Source organism: Ptychodera flava, chromosome 5 (assembly GCF_041260155.1).
Source record: "Ptychodera flava strain L36383 chromosome 5, AS_Pfla_20210202, whole genome shotgun sequence".
Taxonomy (NCBI): domain Eukaryota; kingdom Metazoa; phylum Hemichordata; class Enteropneusta; family Ptychoderidae; genus Ptychodera; species Ptychodera flava.
Window position 1 is genome coordinate 19,948,396 of NC_091932.1, and position 18,377 is coordinate 19,966,772.

The window sequence follows — 18,377 nt, forward strand, 5'->3', positions numbered from 1 at the left end:
ACTTAGTACCTGTTGTTGTTGTTGTTGTTGTAGCTGATACTGCTGTGGCGGTTGGAATTGTTGCTGCATATGATACTGAGGGAAAAGGGAAGTGTTAGATTTCAAGCTGCCAGGGGGGGAAATGATACTGGTCTGAAGATGACAAATAGATGGCATTGCACATTCAAAACAGGGAAAAAACGGCAGGGCTAGACAGACAGGTGATGGATGCTACAATACATAAGCAGGCATAACTAGGTCTACTGGCAGAAAAATTGTGAGTGTGCGTGGTGAAGGTTTGCTTTTTGTTTGTTTGTTTGTTTGTTTGGCGCTAGCTTCCTCGTGCTCTGTTGATGAAAGCCAGTGGTGTTGTGACCAGTACAAGAGTAAGACACTTAATTTTCAAGACGTGACGTGTTTCGTACGTCATCTGTATAAATGTCCCCAGACTGGTACGTTAAAAATTCAACCGAGCATAAATATCTTCAGAGAGAGTTTCAAGTTCAAATTCAAGAGTACAAGTGATAGAAGACTCTCTCAGAGCCCTTTGTATTCTATGCGGGTGTTACTAATACTATACAGTAATGCGCCCTCAACGGTCTGACCTTGTGAGGCTCACGCATGAAGGTAGCCATATGGCACAGCACGACTTGGTTGCACCAGCTCATCTCAGTAGGGCTATATATATTGAACTTAATTATTGAGGGCGCATATACGTGCAGGAAGACATATTAGCATTGCATAGCTCACTTGATTACTGTGAGAGAGTCTAAAATACAAATGTAGATATTTGTAATCTATTGTAAAAATTATTTCATGCTTTTAAATTAACTGCATGAAGGTTGGTTTGATATGGTATACATAACGTTTAAAATACCAGGCAACCTGCTACCAGAGACAGTGTTCTTTGAAGCCCAGCCCCACAAAGCTTATATTTCATTTATTTTCTGAATGACTACATCAGTCTAAGTGGCTACAAACTTTTACATGACTTGAATGTCTGCGGACTAAAATGGCCATTGAAGGAATTGAATGATAAATAGATCAGCCACATGACTTCGAAATAATAAAAAATTTTTATCTCTTGTCAGGTGACCTGAGAAATGTTGTTATTATTTCAAAGTCACATGTTTGATGTTTTTTCTCTAGTATTTGTCTGGTTTATTTATTCCTGTAAATGAATGGATGTTCCTTTTCTTTTGTTTTGAAGTGATTTTGGCAGCAAGAATGGCTGGTAGTTTCGTTTGTGCATTTCTATCATTGTCAAAGGTCAGTGCTATTAATACATGAGGTAGTATTTCAGTTTAAGAATCTTAAATGACTCTTCAATATTTTTTCCTTTACACTATGCTAGATTTCTCATATTATTTCTCTGGCTTTGACAGATCTGTTCCTTCCAATACAATACCCTGCAACAGCCAAATCTGATAAAAGTTCTCTCAACGGTCTGTACAAACTATGAGTGACAAGTTTATGATTCCGTTTTAGTGCCGGAGATGAAGTAGTTAGCATGGCAACGTCACCCTGCTATTTGTGAGGCAGACGGCAAAGTCATTGAGACAAAGCGATAGCTTTATAACCTTCATCCCAAAATGAATGTACATAAAAAGACGGATAAATTCATACAAATCTGTGCACATTCTGCATTCCACTAAAAGTTGATGATAACAAGAATCCATGGTATAGAAACATTGCTATGACATATGCAAACATGCAAAATACGGCATGCATAAATATCTAACTACCTGTCGTCGGAACGGAAACCTTCGACAATAGAGATACTTTGAAAAATAAACACCATGAAACAACACAATGTTAGCCTGAGCTGATAAGTGAGATAAAATGGTTTATATATATATAGATATTGAGATTTTAGCAGAGAATGAGATAGCGAAATAGTTTCCTAGTGAGAATAGTACATGTATTATGATTGGCTAACAGATAGATAAGTTTTGATTGGCTGATAGTGAGAGAGAAATCAGTGATAGGATTAATAGGAAAAGAGAGGGCTACAATGATTGGCTGATATTTATAGAAGCATTGCAGTGATTGGCTATCTGACCATTTTGAATTCTGACCTGTTGTTGCATTTGGAGTTGTGCTTGATATTGCTGTTAGAAAGAGAGAGAGATAGAGAAAAGTATACGATACATTGAATTGAAAACAGCAAAAGTTCAGTTTTTAGGAAATTTACCACGAGCCAATTTACACCGAGGAACAATCAGAACAGCAAATAGAGAAGTGAGTGAAACAGCAGGTGTGGATTAGTGCGCTTTGTTAGGTTTAATGGGGTTCACAGACACATTCTTAGTGTTCACAGAGATTCATATTTTAGACATACAAGTACTTTAGCACAAAACTGATGCATATTTCCTGACAATAAAGTTCTAACTGAACATCAACAGCAGTGAATTCCATGAAACTGGTTTGAAAAACAGAAAGTTCTTGATAAACCCAATACAGGTACATATTTGTAAATTTATTGCATATACTGTAGCTACTACGGTACTCATTCATTACGTATATGAAAATACAAATGAGTAAAAATACATTATATTTCATTTGTTTTGCATTTACTGTATATACTTGTTAAAGAATGCCTGTATTTTAGAATTGAATATGCGACTACTGTGAGTGATAAGGCTACGAGTCACAGAGAAAACAAGGAATGGTTATCTTGTGTACAGACAGATCAGAGGGGCACTTCAAACAGGAGAGGGCGGCCATTTTAGATTTTGGCAGAAAGAGCGGACTTTGCAAAATTTCCTTGTCACTGAGAGAGTGGCACCACTGATCATTAGTTTGTCCTGGAGGACCAGCATGACATCACAACTTACAAGGAAGGTCAGGATATGGTGGGCAAGTTAAAGGACAGAATAGTGATACACAGTCAGGAACGTGACAATCAAACACTGCTGCGGATAAAAACAAATTTATTTGAATTGACATTTGAAGTGGAGTTCCACTGCCCTACTATAATTACTGCACACCAGAATTTATAAGCGGAGAAATCTTGAGAGATGAAACTGTTAAGGCAAATCTGCCTCTATTTCAGTTAGACCTCACATTCAGTACACTTCATTTTTTTTTAGTTCTTGCCTTTGACTTTTTCGTCAACTGAACAGTGAGCCTGTTCTTATGTACACAAACTCTCTCTCAAAACCAAATAGCTAGTTGGAGATTTTTGGCTCTCTTTTCAACATGGGAAGCATCAGCTTTCAAAACTGACAAGATTTGCCAGCCGAACGTCCGAATCATTTTCATGACTTTGGAGCGAGACATAGTCCTAACATTCTCTTTAGGAAACATCAGGACGAATTATATCGTCCACACTTACTATGAAGCACTTGCTACATACATTTCACATCATGAAATCTGAGCTACATCGACGCACACTTACCTGTTGCAAGTACTGTTGCTGCTGCTGCTGCTGCTGGTACATAAGCTGTTGCTGTGCCTGCTGCTGTTGTGGTTGCTGTGCCATCATGGGATTGAAACCCGGCATCATACTGTTAGCAGCAGGCTGCACACCCTGTTGGCCGAACATCATCCCGCTGGCAGGGGCGGCCGTGCCGGCACTGGGTCCGTTGCTCATCATTCCCGATGAGGGGCCGTTTGCCATCATTCCGACCCCACTGGGTCCGTTTGCCATCATCTGGCCCGGCATGTTGTATTGATTTTGTGCCTGGGGCATGTAAACACCACCTGTCATCAAAAGATAATACATTCTATCAAAAATTTCTCAACAAATCAATGAGGTCAATATTCTATATATTTTTCAGTAAGGGCACTTAGTACAAACAATTTTGTACGGATACTGTGAGCCTGAAATATTTGAATTACACATCTGATGTACAGTAACAAGAACGACAGATTTCATCACAATTTATAGTCCTGTGTAAGTTACTTTATGTAAACTTCAGTGATGTCTGTCTTCAGAGTGACTATCAAATCCAATTTATAAATATGTACATGTACATGGTACGACTGTTTTAGGAATCTGAAAATCAAATTTTGGTTTCAGAGAGTGCTCATAATACCACAAATGCACAACACTGTCTTCTCTGTTCCACGTCTACACATATCTACACCTCAAAGAAGTGACACAACCCTACACTTGTATGAAAACTGGACTGCTTCATTCAATGAATAAGGGGGGATTGCAAGGGATGAGTGCAGGGACGCACCTGGCACGTTATAGACCGTCTGATTATTGGAAGATCCGTACAGAGCCATGATGGAATCTTTGGTATTCTTTGGGTTCTCCGGACTCTTTTCCTCGTCGGTTGGACTAGCGCTGGTTCCGAACAGCGGTTCGTCCAGGGGATTTTGGTTCTCTTTCTGTTGCATGAGGTCTTGGGTCTGGCTGCTTGCTGCGTTGTTGAAAGAGATTCCAAAGAGATCTGTGTTGGAGGTACTCGGTGCTGGTGTGTCTGCAAATTAAACATTATATAGTAAAAGATTGGTGACTTTCTTTAAAGAAATCTTCAGAATCCATATATGTACACTCAAAGTCTTTTGAAATTCAAGGACCTTTTTTCAGCAATTTTCAAGGACTTTTTGAGATGCAAATATTGACCTTGACTGGAAAGTTGAAAACAAAATATTCAATATTATACAACACACTTCCTTCAAAGTGAGCAAAGACTCTCATGCCGGCAAAGCAAACCTACCAAGACCCAGGAGATCTGCTGCTGCAGACTGTTTGGCCGGCTGTTGTGTTGGAGGTGACGCTGTTGACGACGGACTGTTCTGAACGCTGCTGCCGCTCTTTGGAGGAGACGCCGCAATGTGTGCTGCGGTCATATTTTGCTGCGCTGGCTGAAGTACAGGCTGGACACGCTGAGGTCTGGGTATGGCGGATGCCTGGGAATAAAATATCCATGAAATGATCACACAAACCTGTCTTTTTGTGTTACTGTTCAAACTATAAAAATCCAAATTTTCAAAGCGAGCGCCTATCGCCATTTTTGACCTTTTTATGGGAAAATAATACCTTCTTCAATCACGGTAGAAAATTGTCATGAAAAGTATCAGTCTATATGTAGGAAATGTGACACATATACACAAATATACTTCATGTTAATCAATAGTTGAAATAGTTTTCAAAACAATTCTGTACTTGGGAGGTGTAATTCCATACATGTCAAGCTGCTTGTTCAGAGAGACAGGGAACACTATCTTTTTACTGTAAACACACACAAATACACACGGATACATGTACAGATGCATTTACAGTAGTTTAATGTTTTGAGTACGCATCTATTAAGGTACACGAACAAAATTAAATTAACCATCACACACAAAATTCTAGCATTTCTACACTTGTAAATGATGAGTAGAAAGATGGATCAGTATTGTACACATACCTCCTCTGGTTTTGGGAGTGTCAAAGACGAAGTCCTTGTTCTCCTCTCGCGTTTCTTCTTCTCTTTCTCAGCTTCTTCGTCCTTGAAGGATTTTTTCTGTGAACCAAAACAGAGAGACTTCACAATTGGGGCCACATCCAATGGTGTTCTTTTGACAAAGTTTACATTACGGAGAAAGGGTGCAACTAAGCAAGGAGGGAGAGAGAAGCAGGTGAACAGGCAATGAAATAAAGATATCTAATATTTTGCACTAAGTCTACTACATCTGTGTCTTTAAAGATTGCAATGACTTTTTATTGTGCTGTGTATGCGTGGAACATGTGTGGCCAGTAGAAGAGGCAGAAACAGATGACAGAGGATGGAATGAAAGCAACATGAAATTGCACAGAATAGATTTATCTCATATAGTATAAAAGCTGTACTGGTCACAACCACCCATGTAAAATGTGCTTCTTTGTAAATCTAGCTTGGAAGTACTTGAGAGGCAAATTGTAAGCTTGAAGGGTTTGAACACAGAACAGATATGCATATTAACCCTTTGAGTGCTGTAATTTTTCCCACCAAAATTTTAGTGCAACATTTTGCCACTTTTTATGAATTTTTCTTGTGTTTTTTTGATAATTTTGGACCAAATCAACATCACATTTCATTGGCTAGTTTTTTATCATAATTTTGGCAAAAATCTGAAAAATTGACTTTGGTTTATTTTATGAAGATGACTAAAATCGACGTTGGTGCTCAAAGGGTCAACATTTCAGAACAGAGGAAGAGAGGTGAGTAACTGATGTATGTTGTAGCTTGATAAAAGGCTACGCCAAGTGACGGCTCTTGCAATCACACATATGAGCTGTTTGTGGTATTACCAGTACAGCTTTTGTGATCCACTGGGTAGTTGGCGATTTTGGAGGATTCAACATACTTTAATCATGGCAATGTGCACATTTACAATGACAATTAACAATACATCCATTGACATACAGGTCACATGTAAATAGAAGCCAATCAGATCAAAGTCCAAACTAAAACCCAGTGCATGAATAGTATCTGATATTTTGTATCAGTAAACCTTTGGGCCATCTTATCTGTCTTACATTCCTAATGACAAAACGTTGGCCCCAAAACGTTGGCTATCTTTTGTTCGAGCCTTTGTCACTGATCTTTTCTTAGTTTACCACATTTTTTCTTTTTCCCTATCAAGACATCCCAGACTGGATTAGTATACAGATCTAATAATGGCATTCGCTCTGAAGTAAATTTGTGATAAAATTTTGAAATAGCAGTGGGTCCATTTGGCCCGAAAAGATATACCAGATGCCTGGTATTTTGATCATAGAAAAAACAATTTTATTGTTATTTCTTCAAGTAAGCAGCTGAGGTACACCAATCAAACATGTTTCATACATACAGTAAATTTAATATAAACACGTATCTAGATATAGGTATGTTGGTAAATTTTCACTTTTTCTATGGTAGAGCTAAAGAGGCAAGGTGCAGGGGTATCTTTTAGTAAGGTGTTGATCTTCAGCTTTCATTATGCCTACATTGGAACCTTCTCACCCCTATTATCAGTATATAGGTACATCCACCACATTGAAAACAATGGGGATATACCAATATTTGGTGGTGAAAGGGTTTTAACCAATTCACCCCATGATACAGGTCCACGGTAACTGTTGATAACAATGGGTTTGGACCAAACCATGAGGGTGAAGGGGGTAAAAGCTTGGAGAGAAGTAGACAAGAATGTGGGTGAAAGCATGGTGATGAAAGATTACAGAGATACGGGTAATAGCACAGCCTACATGACTACATGTACACGATGGTCGCTGCGTGAGGTGAATTCTGCAGTGCAGGTTGCTGAAATGGTTTACAACAATGACGTGGATTCCACAACCATGAGTGCAACGTGCTGATTATAAATGAGAGTGCATGACTTAGGTGGCTCTGCGTACAGCCTAAGAGGTGACGAGTGCTTGGGTGCATTTTAAACGAAGTTGAAACGTCGCCCTGAAGGGTGAAACTCACCACACTGAATGCAGTGTTATTAGTAGGTGAACTACTACTGCTGGTTCCATTCTATTGCACACAAAAAGTTTTGCAAAAGAAAAATAAAATAAAATAAAACAAAACAAAGACATAATAAACAGAGAAACACACAAAGCAAGGAAAGATATGCATCAAAGTTTGATTTACACATAGCTCAGCATCAGAGTACAGAGATAAACCTGGCTCTACCTATGACGTACATGAACATTTTTGTGACATGGAGATCTATCCTACATGATTTACATCCTGGCGTTTTCATTGGTATGAATCCATCAGTTTGACTTGCCTTTCTATAATATTCACTGCATCCCTTGCTCAAGAGCAAAGTTTAGCATACTTTTCATGCTAAAAATATCAATTTTTCTGTCAGTATTGTAATTTATTGTAGTCTTAGTGTAGTACAAGTATTTGGAATGTTGAATTTTGAATATTAAATGCCAACAAAATAAGTACAGGGATGTAAGATCATGTAAATGGTCTATTAATTGTACTCTTTACAAAATATTAAAGGTATACTGTCACTTGTTTCAATTTTGCCATGGAAAGAGAAAATCTAACCAATAACAGATTTTAAGCGGGTGGCCGCTTTTAAAAACAGCGCCCTCACATGGGCATTTTGAATACCAAGGAACGCCCTTTGACCATATATGGGCATATTTAGATTACAGGTGACTGTTTACCAAAATTAATCTTAACACCATGGTTTAATAATTCAAGTTGACAAAGTTTTATAATATTTAGCATGTAAATGAGATTGAATTTCTTGCCTTGTTTCACACTCGCTCATATTTACATTTAGGCTGTATGCTTGACAAGATTCTTGAGTTCTTATAAGTCAATTTATGAAATTACTAGGAATTTCTCTGAGGGAAATCCTCAATTTGTATGACAGTATGACCTTAAACTTTAGGATATCATTACTTTTGAGTCAATTTTTGAATTTCTTGGAATTTCTGTGAGCCAGCCTGCCCTATAGGCCAAATAATGTGTTTCCGGTAACCCAACCTACCCCAGACAAACACACAGACCCTAGACTTTTTTCTCATTTCAAAAACATTCAAGTAAATTCATCAAATTTACGGGTCTCAGCCAACAAAAAGAAAAATACAAAATTTTTCCATGAGCTTTCTACCCTAATTTTTGGAGGTATGTTGCCAGAAACACATTTTTTATTTGACCCTATCAATACATAAAACATGCATGATTTTCATGAATTAAAAAGAACACTACAGTCCGTTGCACGTCAAAGTGGCTTCGGTGGGCACACTGTAATTTAGTTTGGAAAAATTTTCTTGAGTCAAGGAGAACTCTTAATCTGTTCATCCCCAGTTCTCTTTAAATAGGTCCATAATCACCATTGATAACAATAGGTTTGGTCCAAACCATGGTTGGGAAAGGGTTAACGAGTCATTTGCACATCATATTGCCTAATACAGTAAACTCACTGGTTAGGAATTGTAGTCAAAGACCACACACATATGTTCGTACAAATGCACATAGAGATAATGAATAGGCAAAACTAATCAAGCGGTTATCAAACATCATTAATTATTCAAATATTAAATAAAATATTAATTAGATTTTTACAAGGTTTTTGTTCTGCAGAGTACAGGTAACAGGTAGAGTAACAGCAAAACTGAGGCCACTGAAGATAAAACAATTACATTAAATTTAAACAAAAAACAAATTCTTGTATATCATAGAGATATTTCTTTGAGGGGTATTGGTACATATGTACCTGTATACACCTGTTATTTATGCCTTTCTTAAAGCAGCAAAACTTAAACCTTTCTAAATGTTAAACCTTCTGCAATCTCGTACAAGGTTTTCAATAATAAAGATTTTATTTGGGTTACCTTTGGAGCACTGGGGACGTAATTCTTGTCCTTGTACAGCTTCTTTTCATACTTGCATCGTATAAAATGCTCCAATGATCTTTGAGTTATACATGTTAAGAAATCAATTCACTAAAAATGCTTTGAAAGAACGGTATATCCAAAAGCAATGACATAAAATTTCAAATATCAAGCAAGCACAAGCTCGCTCTCTCTCTCTCTCTCTCTCTCTCTCTCTCTCTCTCTCTCTCTCTCTCTCTCTCTCTCAGGATACGAATCAGTCTGTGGTCTTCTGAAATCATGTGGTAAATGGGCTTCATAGATATCTCTTGCTTTCTTGTTTCCCATATTATCCATCGACTGTGAAAGTAGAAACAGAACAATATTACCACAAAATACAGGTCAAACATTTCCAAAGTAAATAATCACTACACTCATTATCATTGACCGTAAATGCCCTTTTTAAGTCAGCTTCTTGTGTGTCAATATTAATGCAGAGAAAATTGAAACGCTTCTAATCGCATAATTAAAACCATCCATGCAGAAAATTAGAATGCTTTTAATGGCTTTTTTTTCACTGGTGTAAGCTTGCAAGAGCAGTGAGTACAGCGATGTAGAGCATGTGAAATCTTTGAATGAGACTTTGTGGTTTCAGTGCCTTGTACGTCATAGAGGTCGCTTTTTTGCCGATCACAAAATTTAGAAACTGGAGTACAGTGAACTGCCACATGTACAAACCACTTACAGTGACATACCGAACCTATCGGGCCACATTCCAATCATGATTATTTTATTTATTGCGTTATGTATCTGAAATCAAATAACGGATGAACTGGTGACTGAAAATACCGCAAATTTAATATCCTACTTCAATGGCATCGGTAATTTCTTGGTATTGAATACTGAAGTTGCCCTGACATGATCCTATTCATATTTTCAGACGGGTCATACCACGGGAAGTGGAGGGGTGAGCAGAGTCAGGAGTCACGCATGATACATGCATTGGATGTGACAACAGTAATGCAATGTTGAAAATATGGACTGATCCAAAAAATATCACACTACTTTTGTACGTAATTACTGTAGGAAATATTCCCTTTTTTCGACCACTTAGTACCAACAGCATAAGTACATGTATATTTGTTTGAGTATTTACATTTGAAAATCGTACAATCATAGTATAATCACAATATTTGCACATAGAAATCCTGTTTTCACAGTGTGTGAAGCAAAATTGTTTCAAAATAAATGTTCACGTACAAAGAAAAAGTACTAAGTACAATAATATATTTTTCCTGAACCTGTAGTAATTTAAACAGGTTATAGATTTTTTTTTAAATGACTAGTAATATATACAATATGTAGATTTTTTATGATCAGATAAAAGTGATCATCTACCAGCATCCTGTGATGATAATATTCAGAAAAGTCTGCATGTGGGTACATGAAGGATAAAAATAAACACAGCATCAGATGAATTTATAGATGCATCATTTCAGTATTTTTTTAAACTCACATAGATCCAGTCAAATACATGAAACTTTTCTTTCCTTATTTCAGTTAAACTGCAAGTATTTCAATCAGAAGTTTCTATTTGTCATTCAAATCCATACAAAATGATGGAATATTTCTTTAATAATTGATGAGTTTGAAAAGCTACCGATATTTGTATTGCAGGAACAAGCCATCTTAGGGGGAGAACCCGGCTAACTATTGTTCATAGAATGTTTTCATAATCTGATGTTGAAGCATGAAGACTTACATGGAACTTATTGTTGATTTTAACACCGATACAATCTTGTATACATACATGTATTATTCATATATTTATGTCACTTCTGACTTTTTCTCAAAACAATGCCAAGAATGTCACACAACTGTTAGTCAAAACGACAGAGCACGAAAAACCAACGGAAGAAGTATGAGTAATTACTAAAGACTTTGATAATGTTTGTCTTGGTTTCTGATGGTAAATGAGGTATAAGAAAATGACAAAAAGAATATGTGAAAGTACTTACATCAACCTGTTCTTCAGTCCATGAGTCCAAGTTGACGGACTTTACCCTGGATATATGAACTCCAAGATTACGATGTATGCCAGCACAGCGAATACACACAAATATACCTATGTTCCATGACGTCCAACGTGGTCCTGCACAGAGATTTAAACGAAAAGAATTTTTGTCATTGCAAACTTTGAATGTTTCAATTCAACCCCGCTTTCAAACTAGTCTTTCTAATAATAATATCATATACAGTATATGATATATACATGTATGGAATGCCACACTGCAAAAGATTTATCGACTGCGTATTTGCAGTCTATCTGATAACTTGAACACAATTGTCTGACAGAATACACTGCAATTCTTTTATATCATTTTGATCAAACACAGAGAAACATTCCAGTAAGTACAAACTTAGTCTTCAAAAGACACAGAATTGGAATAATGTTCAATAATACATCATGTAAATGCAAAACAGTGTTTTCAATGACGATTGTACTCGACTACTGGGTAGAAAACAGCAGACTTAGTCGCCCATTTTTTCATGAATTTTGTTTGATACAATATACTATTTATATTGTTTGACATGTTGAAAGATACTGAATGAATGGGTGACCAAGCATGTATTCGATACCGGTTTAAGACACAAGACATGAAACCATCCTGAGAATGAATTTATGATCATGACCATTAATTCATTTTCATGATGGTTTCATTTAATTTGTCTAAAACCGGTAACGAATATATTCATGGTCACCCATTCATTCAGTATCTTTCAACATGTCAAACAATATAAATAGCATCTTGTATCAAACAAAATTAATTCATGAAAAAATGGGTGACTTTGTCCCTGTAAAACATATACATGTACAGCAAATTAGTGACAAACCCAAGTCCTTTGTGTGCAGATTCTGATTATACAACCAATGCTTTGCTTTATATGATTGTAAGAATTCCACAGACAGTGTATTACACTACGCCAAATTTGATCATCATCACAGCTCAACTAGTTCATCCAAAATGTGTCGATGACACTACAAATACCGTTCTCAGCCATTCTGTACTTTGCCAATCTAAATTGCCACTTCACGTACTAAATTGGATCGGTGATAATCGCTTATCAACAGCTATACAGAGCTGTCTCATCTCTGTATTGTACTCCTTTAATTGAAATATGGAAAAAGGCATGACCCCTTTCACACTTCCATGCGCAATCTACTGTACAGCTTTATTGTATATAAATTCCAATTCACAACACGGCAGTTATACATTATCATCAAATCCATACCAAGTGGGTAAATCAAAGGATGTAAGGACCAGCATCACAGCATTTTTATTTATTTATAAATTATTTATCTATTTCTTGTTTTTAAATTTTTTCTTTTCCTTCAAGACCAATGGAATTTGCCATCCCCAGTGGTCTACATTGTTTTTATTTATTTATTTGTTTATTCATTTATTTATTTATAATTTATTCATTTTATTAAACTTTTTTTCTTTTTTTTTCTATTCCTGGGAGACCAATTTAATTTGCCATCTCCAGTGGTCAAGCAAATCAGTCATATATGTGACATAATTACCACAGCTGTATTATTTTGGAATATCAAACTGGACCACGGTGGACTGACATACCTCAATAATGGTTGTCTGACCACTGATTACTTGAATACATTTTCTCCATCCTTATCACAACACACGTATATAATTAGACATATTACGTAGGTGTGTGTAGAGATCAGACATGCAGGCTGTATGCGGGCTGCCTCTGAGTCGTACAGTCAACATATGACAGATGTGTGACATCTTGTGTACATGTACATGAATTGGAAAGTTGTACATCAAGGCAGTATGCCCTCAAAAACATAATTTGCTATCCTGTTTTTTTTATTGTTTCTGTTTTCCAGTTTGCTCAGTTGATCAATTTCAATTCAGTACTTACTATACTTGGCAACAGAGGAAATGTGACTATGCAATATTGTGCATTATCTGAGCATTGACATATTCATTAATCTTTCATGGTTGCATGTGTGTATGTACCCTCATCATTGTCATCTGCTTCAGGGACTGTGCTGTGATACAGCTTACACAGGATGCACACTCTATAACACAGCGGTAGAATGCCAAATGACAAAAGCAACTGCATGTACAATGCAGATACATGTATACGTACACAGACAATGTTTACCACAGACATTTTCAAGAAACAGAGATGTACATGTATGCTGCAAAATACAATTTTGCAGAGCCACATAATGAAGTATTGTATGTCTATAATAAGATACATTTTGCATTCATATTCTATATAATGCACAATTCGGGGCAGATAAATGTTCCATATTGATAAAGAATCATTAGCATAAATACCGAAAATATGATACTAATCTGCCCCATATCTTGCACTAATTGTCATCTTCAGTAGTAAACAGGGTGTGGTTCAACTGGAACAGTACCTGATCTGACAAAGTGTTTCAGTGTCATTTCTTTGTTGGTCTCTGACCATGAAGGAGCCTAGGACCTTTTCACACTCCTTTTCTCAACCATGAAAGCCTTGTAACTTAGTCATACACAATGAACACATGTACATGTGTGTGAAAACTATACCGATGACAGGGTAACATTAAGTGTAGCTTGGTAACCATCAGTGGACCTAGGAAACATTTCATACAACGGAATACTAAAACATTCAATGCAATGATTTGTATATGTACATTGTACATTTTACTCCTATTTAGAAAGATGTCAAAGAAAAGTATAGTTTGTGTTTCATTACCATGCCTTCAGGATATGGGGTTAAGAAACTTATTTGTTTTTAGTGAAGCGCAACCAATAAAATATTTAAACAAATCATGTGACACGCAATATTTAAAAATGTGAGGAAAAAAATTTCGGGCCACAGTATGATTTTGTACCGTAACTCTTTCATCACTGCACTAATCCGATTGTTTATAGTGCTATAGATATTGGCAGATGGCATTAGTGGAGACAATTGTAATGAAAGGATTTACCAACATGTCTTCATTAATCTCTTTGTTGTACCCTAAAACCCTCTAGAATCTAAAGGGCCTATTGTACATGTAACTCAGTAATCTATAGATGCCAGTTTTAGCAGGGTTTTTTGCTGAGGTTTGGGAAGATACATTGTAGGCAAGTGATCTGAGAACCTATATAATATTTCTTATGTCCTTTGTATTTGTATAAAGGGGAACCCTGATAGGCGTACCAGCCTTGACCACAACACTGGTTTTAGTATCAAGCTAAGTATTGTGGGTTATAAACTGTGAATTGGTGGCCTGAATTTTCATAGGCAAATATATGATACAAGATTATACATTATCGGTAAGTCTATAAGTTCAACTTTTTTTTTGCCATGCAGCATATACACTGCCAGTGCAAGAAAGTAGTAACAATGGTATATGCACAGTGTACGTGCATGTGATGTACTGGTACACTGTATTGACAAGACAAAGAAAGATGTCAAATCAATACAAACTCTCCCACACCAATCAAAAGCTGTACAACTTCTACAAGCCGATGAAAAGGTCCGATTGTAACGGAATGAGAGCAGCGTATTCAGGTGCTGTATGTGGGCGTTAACATCCGCCACATAACTGTCCATGTAACAGCTACCAGAATGGAAGACAGTCTGTAGTGTGTGAAAGAGACAATGCGTGATGCTACCATTTCATTACCTTTAATGACTAACTGTTAAATCACTTATGTCTATGACATCACTGTTATATAAGGGTACGTTTTTACTCTTTGTTCATTTTGGACCCTGTACCGCGATGAGACACACTGAAAGGCTGGCCAGTGAATTCTAATACAACCCAGTTTTCGTGGACAGCAGTGTCAATGACTATGATCTAATTACTTATATTTCTGGAGTAGACAGACAGCTAATCATTATTAACTACTTTACAATGAAGACTACACAGTGAAAATTGGTTGTCTTGCTGTCTGAATAATGACAGAAATCCGTAAGCAATTCTTTAACCAATGGCTCTAAGACCCTCCCATTTACTGCTGGAATATTCTCTCTAATTTAGGTAATGACAGAGGGAGCCATATTCATTCTGATTTCTTGGATCATATCAAGGGTTGTTTTTCTAAATTTGAAGTGAAGTGACACACATCATTGTGCAATTACATGTAACAGTATGAAGGCTTATCTCAGCTTCATACCACTATTTCTTGGCCTTCGTGTTTTGACTGCGGTATTTGTTGGAATGCCCACAGCACACTGGCCACATGACGTACATGTAAATTGCCTGAGACCTGACCACTGAAAAACATACATAGCAACATTCACTTCAAACGAACGCAAAGGCAAACCACATTAATTTACAGGGATTTTCCAATTTCCACTTTTCATGGCATCTATTTCATATACAATGTGTATCACAGACAACAGAGGATGAAAATCAGCTGTACACTGTATCTCCTCTCTGATCTCTACAAAATGTACCTCATACAGGGTTCTGTATTATTATAGGTTTTTTGACACATATGATTATGAGCAACAGAATACAGGTATGTACATGTACATTATGTGTGTCTGTATTCAGTTATTTATTACCAATATTCCCCCTCCCCCTCCTCAGACAAGGACCAGTTCAAGGTGTGCGATGCCTATGTCACAGAATGGAGGTCAAGCTTTGAACTTCAAGGTCATGTCTAGACCGAATTCCAATATATCATTCTCCATACTTTTTTGCTTGTTACACGCACGTGTGAGAACAAAGCTTTAATGAACATGGTGAGGACACATCTCTCTGTACTCAATACAGTTGCCTTATATACAATAAGTAGTCTTACTCTCAGAGATTCACTGGTATATCAACAATGCACAGTCCCTGAATGTGTACATGTGTGTTAGGAATGGATGAGTAGAAGCTGGGAGGAGTGGGGATACAATTTCCCTGAATATCTAGACTGCATGTAATGTACATTTGTTCAAGGAAAGGATATTGAAAAGTTCAGAGGAGTGGGAATGGTCAGAATGACAACATGCACCTTTTTTTCTTGGTCTGAAAGTTGACATTTTTTTACAAATTTCTTCTCCAATAATTTTAGACTTGCATTTAATTTTCAACGCCCAGTCATTAAAAGTGTTTTTCACAAAATGGCAAGGCTGCACACTAGCTTTACAGGTCATTTTTGAGATTCCCCTAGTATCTAATGGCTGATCCTTCATATTAATATATAGACATACATGTGTAATGTAAATGGGCATCATGTGTATCAAATACATTTGCCCAATGATATACATTGTATGGCATTTCATGGGAATAAATCAATGTGTCTATGTCATACACTATCAGAGAGTGATCTTTGAAGAATAGTGCTATCCTGTAAAACTATATAACAAAACCATGATGAACACATTGTGGTCGTACTATCTCTGTTATTGATAGTTGAGAGCAGATGTTATCAAAGAGAGCACAGGCACACACTGTTATCCTTCAGGGTAAACAGAATATCTTTATCATATCAAAACACACTAACTTCCTATTTCCTGCTATTGCAATTAACAGGCAGGAATATTGTAATGCACACCTCCCATTGTCAAAAACCTTTCTTTTCTCCCATCATGGCAGGGTTTGAAACTTGGAACCTTTGATGTTGTTCTCTTGGACACCCCTAGCACAAGTAAATAGTGGTATGATCCTATTGTATTCCACAGGCACAGGACCTCGACATTGCAAAACAGGTGTTGAAAGGGTGGAGATCCTCTTTTTTGCAAAGGTCTGCAGAAACCTCACACAAGACTTACAAATAGGATCAAAACAAGATACAAAGTACATGTATTTCAATCTCAATGGTAGCAATTCTATTTGAATAATTCATCATGACAGAAAAGATCTGATTTTTTTCAGATCTGATCTGATCTGGTTTTGTCTGTGGCTTCTCTGCTAGTTGACTGGGTGCCGTACGTTGTGGATTTGAACCGCATCAAAATTTACCATATTTCATTCATTTTCAAACTAATTCCCCAGTCTTTTATTACTCTGAATTGCATTACTCAAGAACAGACTTTTTTTTTTCTGAAAACATGCCAGTACCAGATGCACATTTTACCTGAAGGCAGTAGAAAAAACATGCCTGAAGCAAAAATTGAACATTATGCATGTCTCTTTGTGTCTTTCTCCTCTTTTTGTTTGATGTAATCAATGCATATTGTAAATAATTTTGATCACTATAATCTACGACTATTAAAAATAGTCAGTCAAGATGTTCCAAATTTGTGGTTTGAACTTAATTAACCCTTTTCCTGCCAAGTCGGTGAAAATCCGCTTGAAATTCGGTGTAGCTAGAAGCTGAGCAGCCACGGCCGTTATCCTCCTAAGGCGGTGGAAATCGGGCTACTTTTTGGTACCCCCTTTCCTGCCTAGTCGACGGAACTACGTTTTGCTATCCCCTGTGCGTTTAGGGGTCATCCGAGGACAGGTTTTCTGACAAGGAACGCCTTTTCCCCTCGAAATGGGTTCGCAGGGAGTCGATAGACAGGGAAAGGTGCAGAAACCTGTCCGCCAGTCCCCCACACCCGAGGGGGGCTGGGTTTTTTTTACCGCTTTTTAGCGGACTTGGCAGGATAGCATGGTGACGTTTTCTGGCGGAGTTGGACGTACTTGGCTGCCTGGCACTATAGAGATTGCTGCCGAACTTGACCAACTCGGCAATGCTAATCTAGAAGGCTACCTCTTGCAAACGACTTGGCAGATATGCCGATGGTGCGAGACGAAAGTCACTTATTCAGTTGTGCGTGACTGAAAATGAGAACGTATTTTTGACGGGACGGCTCGACTTGTTCCTCCCATGGAACGGATATGAACGACTCGGAAATACCATTACAAACTGGTGTCCGACGTACTAAGCTGGGCTTCAGCTCTGCAAGTTCAAGCCAGGCAACGTCCTTCACCGCCTTGGCCATGCCATTCAATGGACGTAGCTTTGGATTTTTATTTATTCCATCGTCCGAAGTATTGGCTCTGGTTTGCAGGCAAACGTATCCTCTTGCCGACGCATTGGTAACTACGTACGCTGTTTGCGTACAGAGAATTCAAAAGGTGACATGAGGTCAATATGCTACATGTACGGGGATACCGCCTGCATTTAGCAGGGACTGCTTTTGTTATGCAAAC

The 18,377-nt window shown here is 37.4% G+C and overlaps 1 protein-coding gene across 29 annotated transcripts in view; it reads right to left on the minus strand.

Moving 5' to 3' along the window:
- Positions 1-18,377, minus strand: part of LOC139133207 (stromal membrane-associated protein 1-like) — a 32,774-nt gene that overhangs the window by 8,845 nt on the left and 5,552 nt on the right. For 4 of the 29 annotated variants that reach the window (XM_070699665.1, XM_070699667.1, XM_070699676.1 and 1 more), the window contains exons 2-9: positions 11,248-11,381; positions 9,504-9,589; positions 9,251-9,329; positions 7,374-7,424; positions 5,349-5,444; positions 4,653-4,845; positions 4,167-4,412; positions 3,380-3,684 (exon numbers count right to left, since the gene is read on the minus strand). In XM_070699665.1, the coding sequence (XP_070555766.1) occupies positions 3,380-3,684; positions 4,167-4,412; positions 4,653-4,845; positions 5,349-5,444; positions 7,374-7,424; positions 9,251-9,329; positions 9,504-9,589; positions 11,248-11,381 (1,190 nt within the window). Of the gene's footprint in view, positions 1-9; positions 76-1,724; positions 1,761-2,057; positions 2,091-3,379; positions 3,685-4,166; positions 4,413-4,652; positions 4,846-5,348; positions 5,445-7,373; positions 7,425-9,250; positions 9,330-9,503; positions 9,590-11,247; positions 11,382-18,377 lie in introns of all 29 variants that reach the window. The other 25 variants (XM_070699651.1, XM_070699649.1, XM_070699657.1 and 22 more) reach the window with 12 other exon arrangements.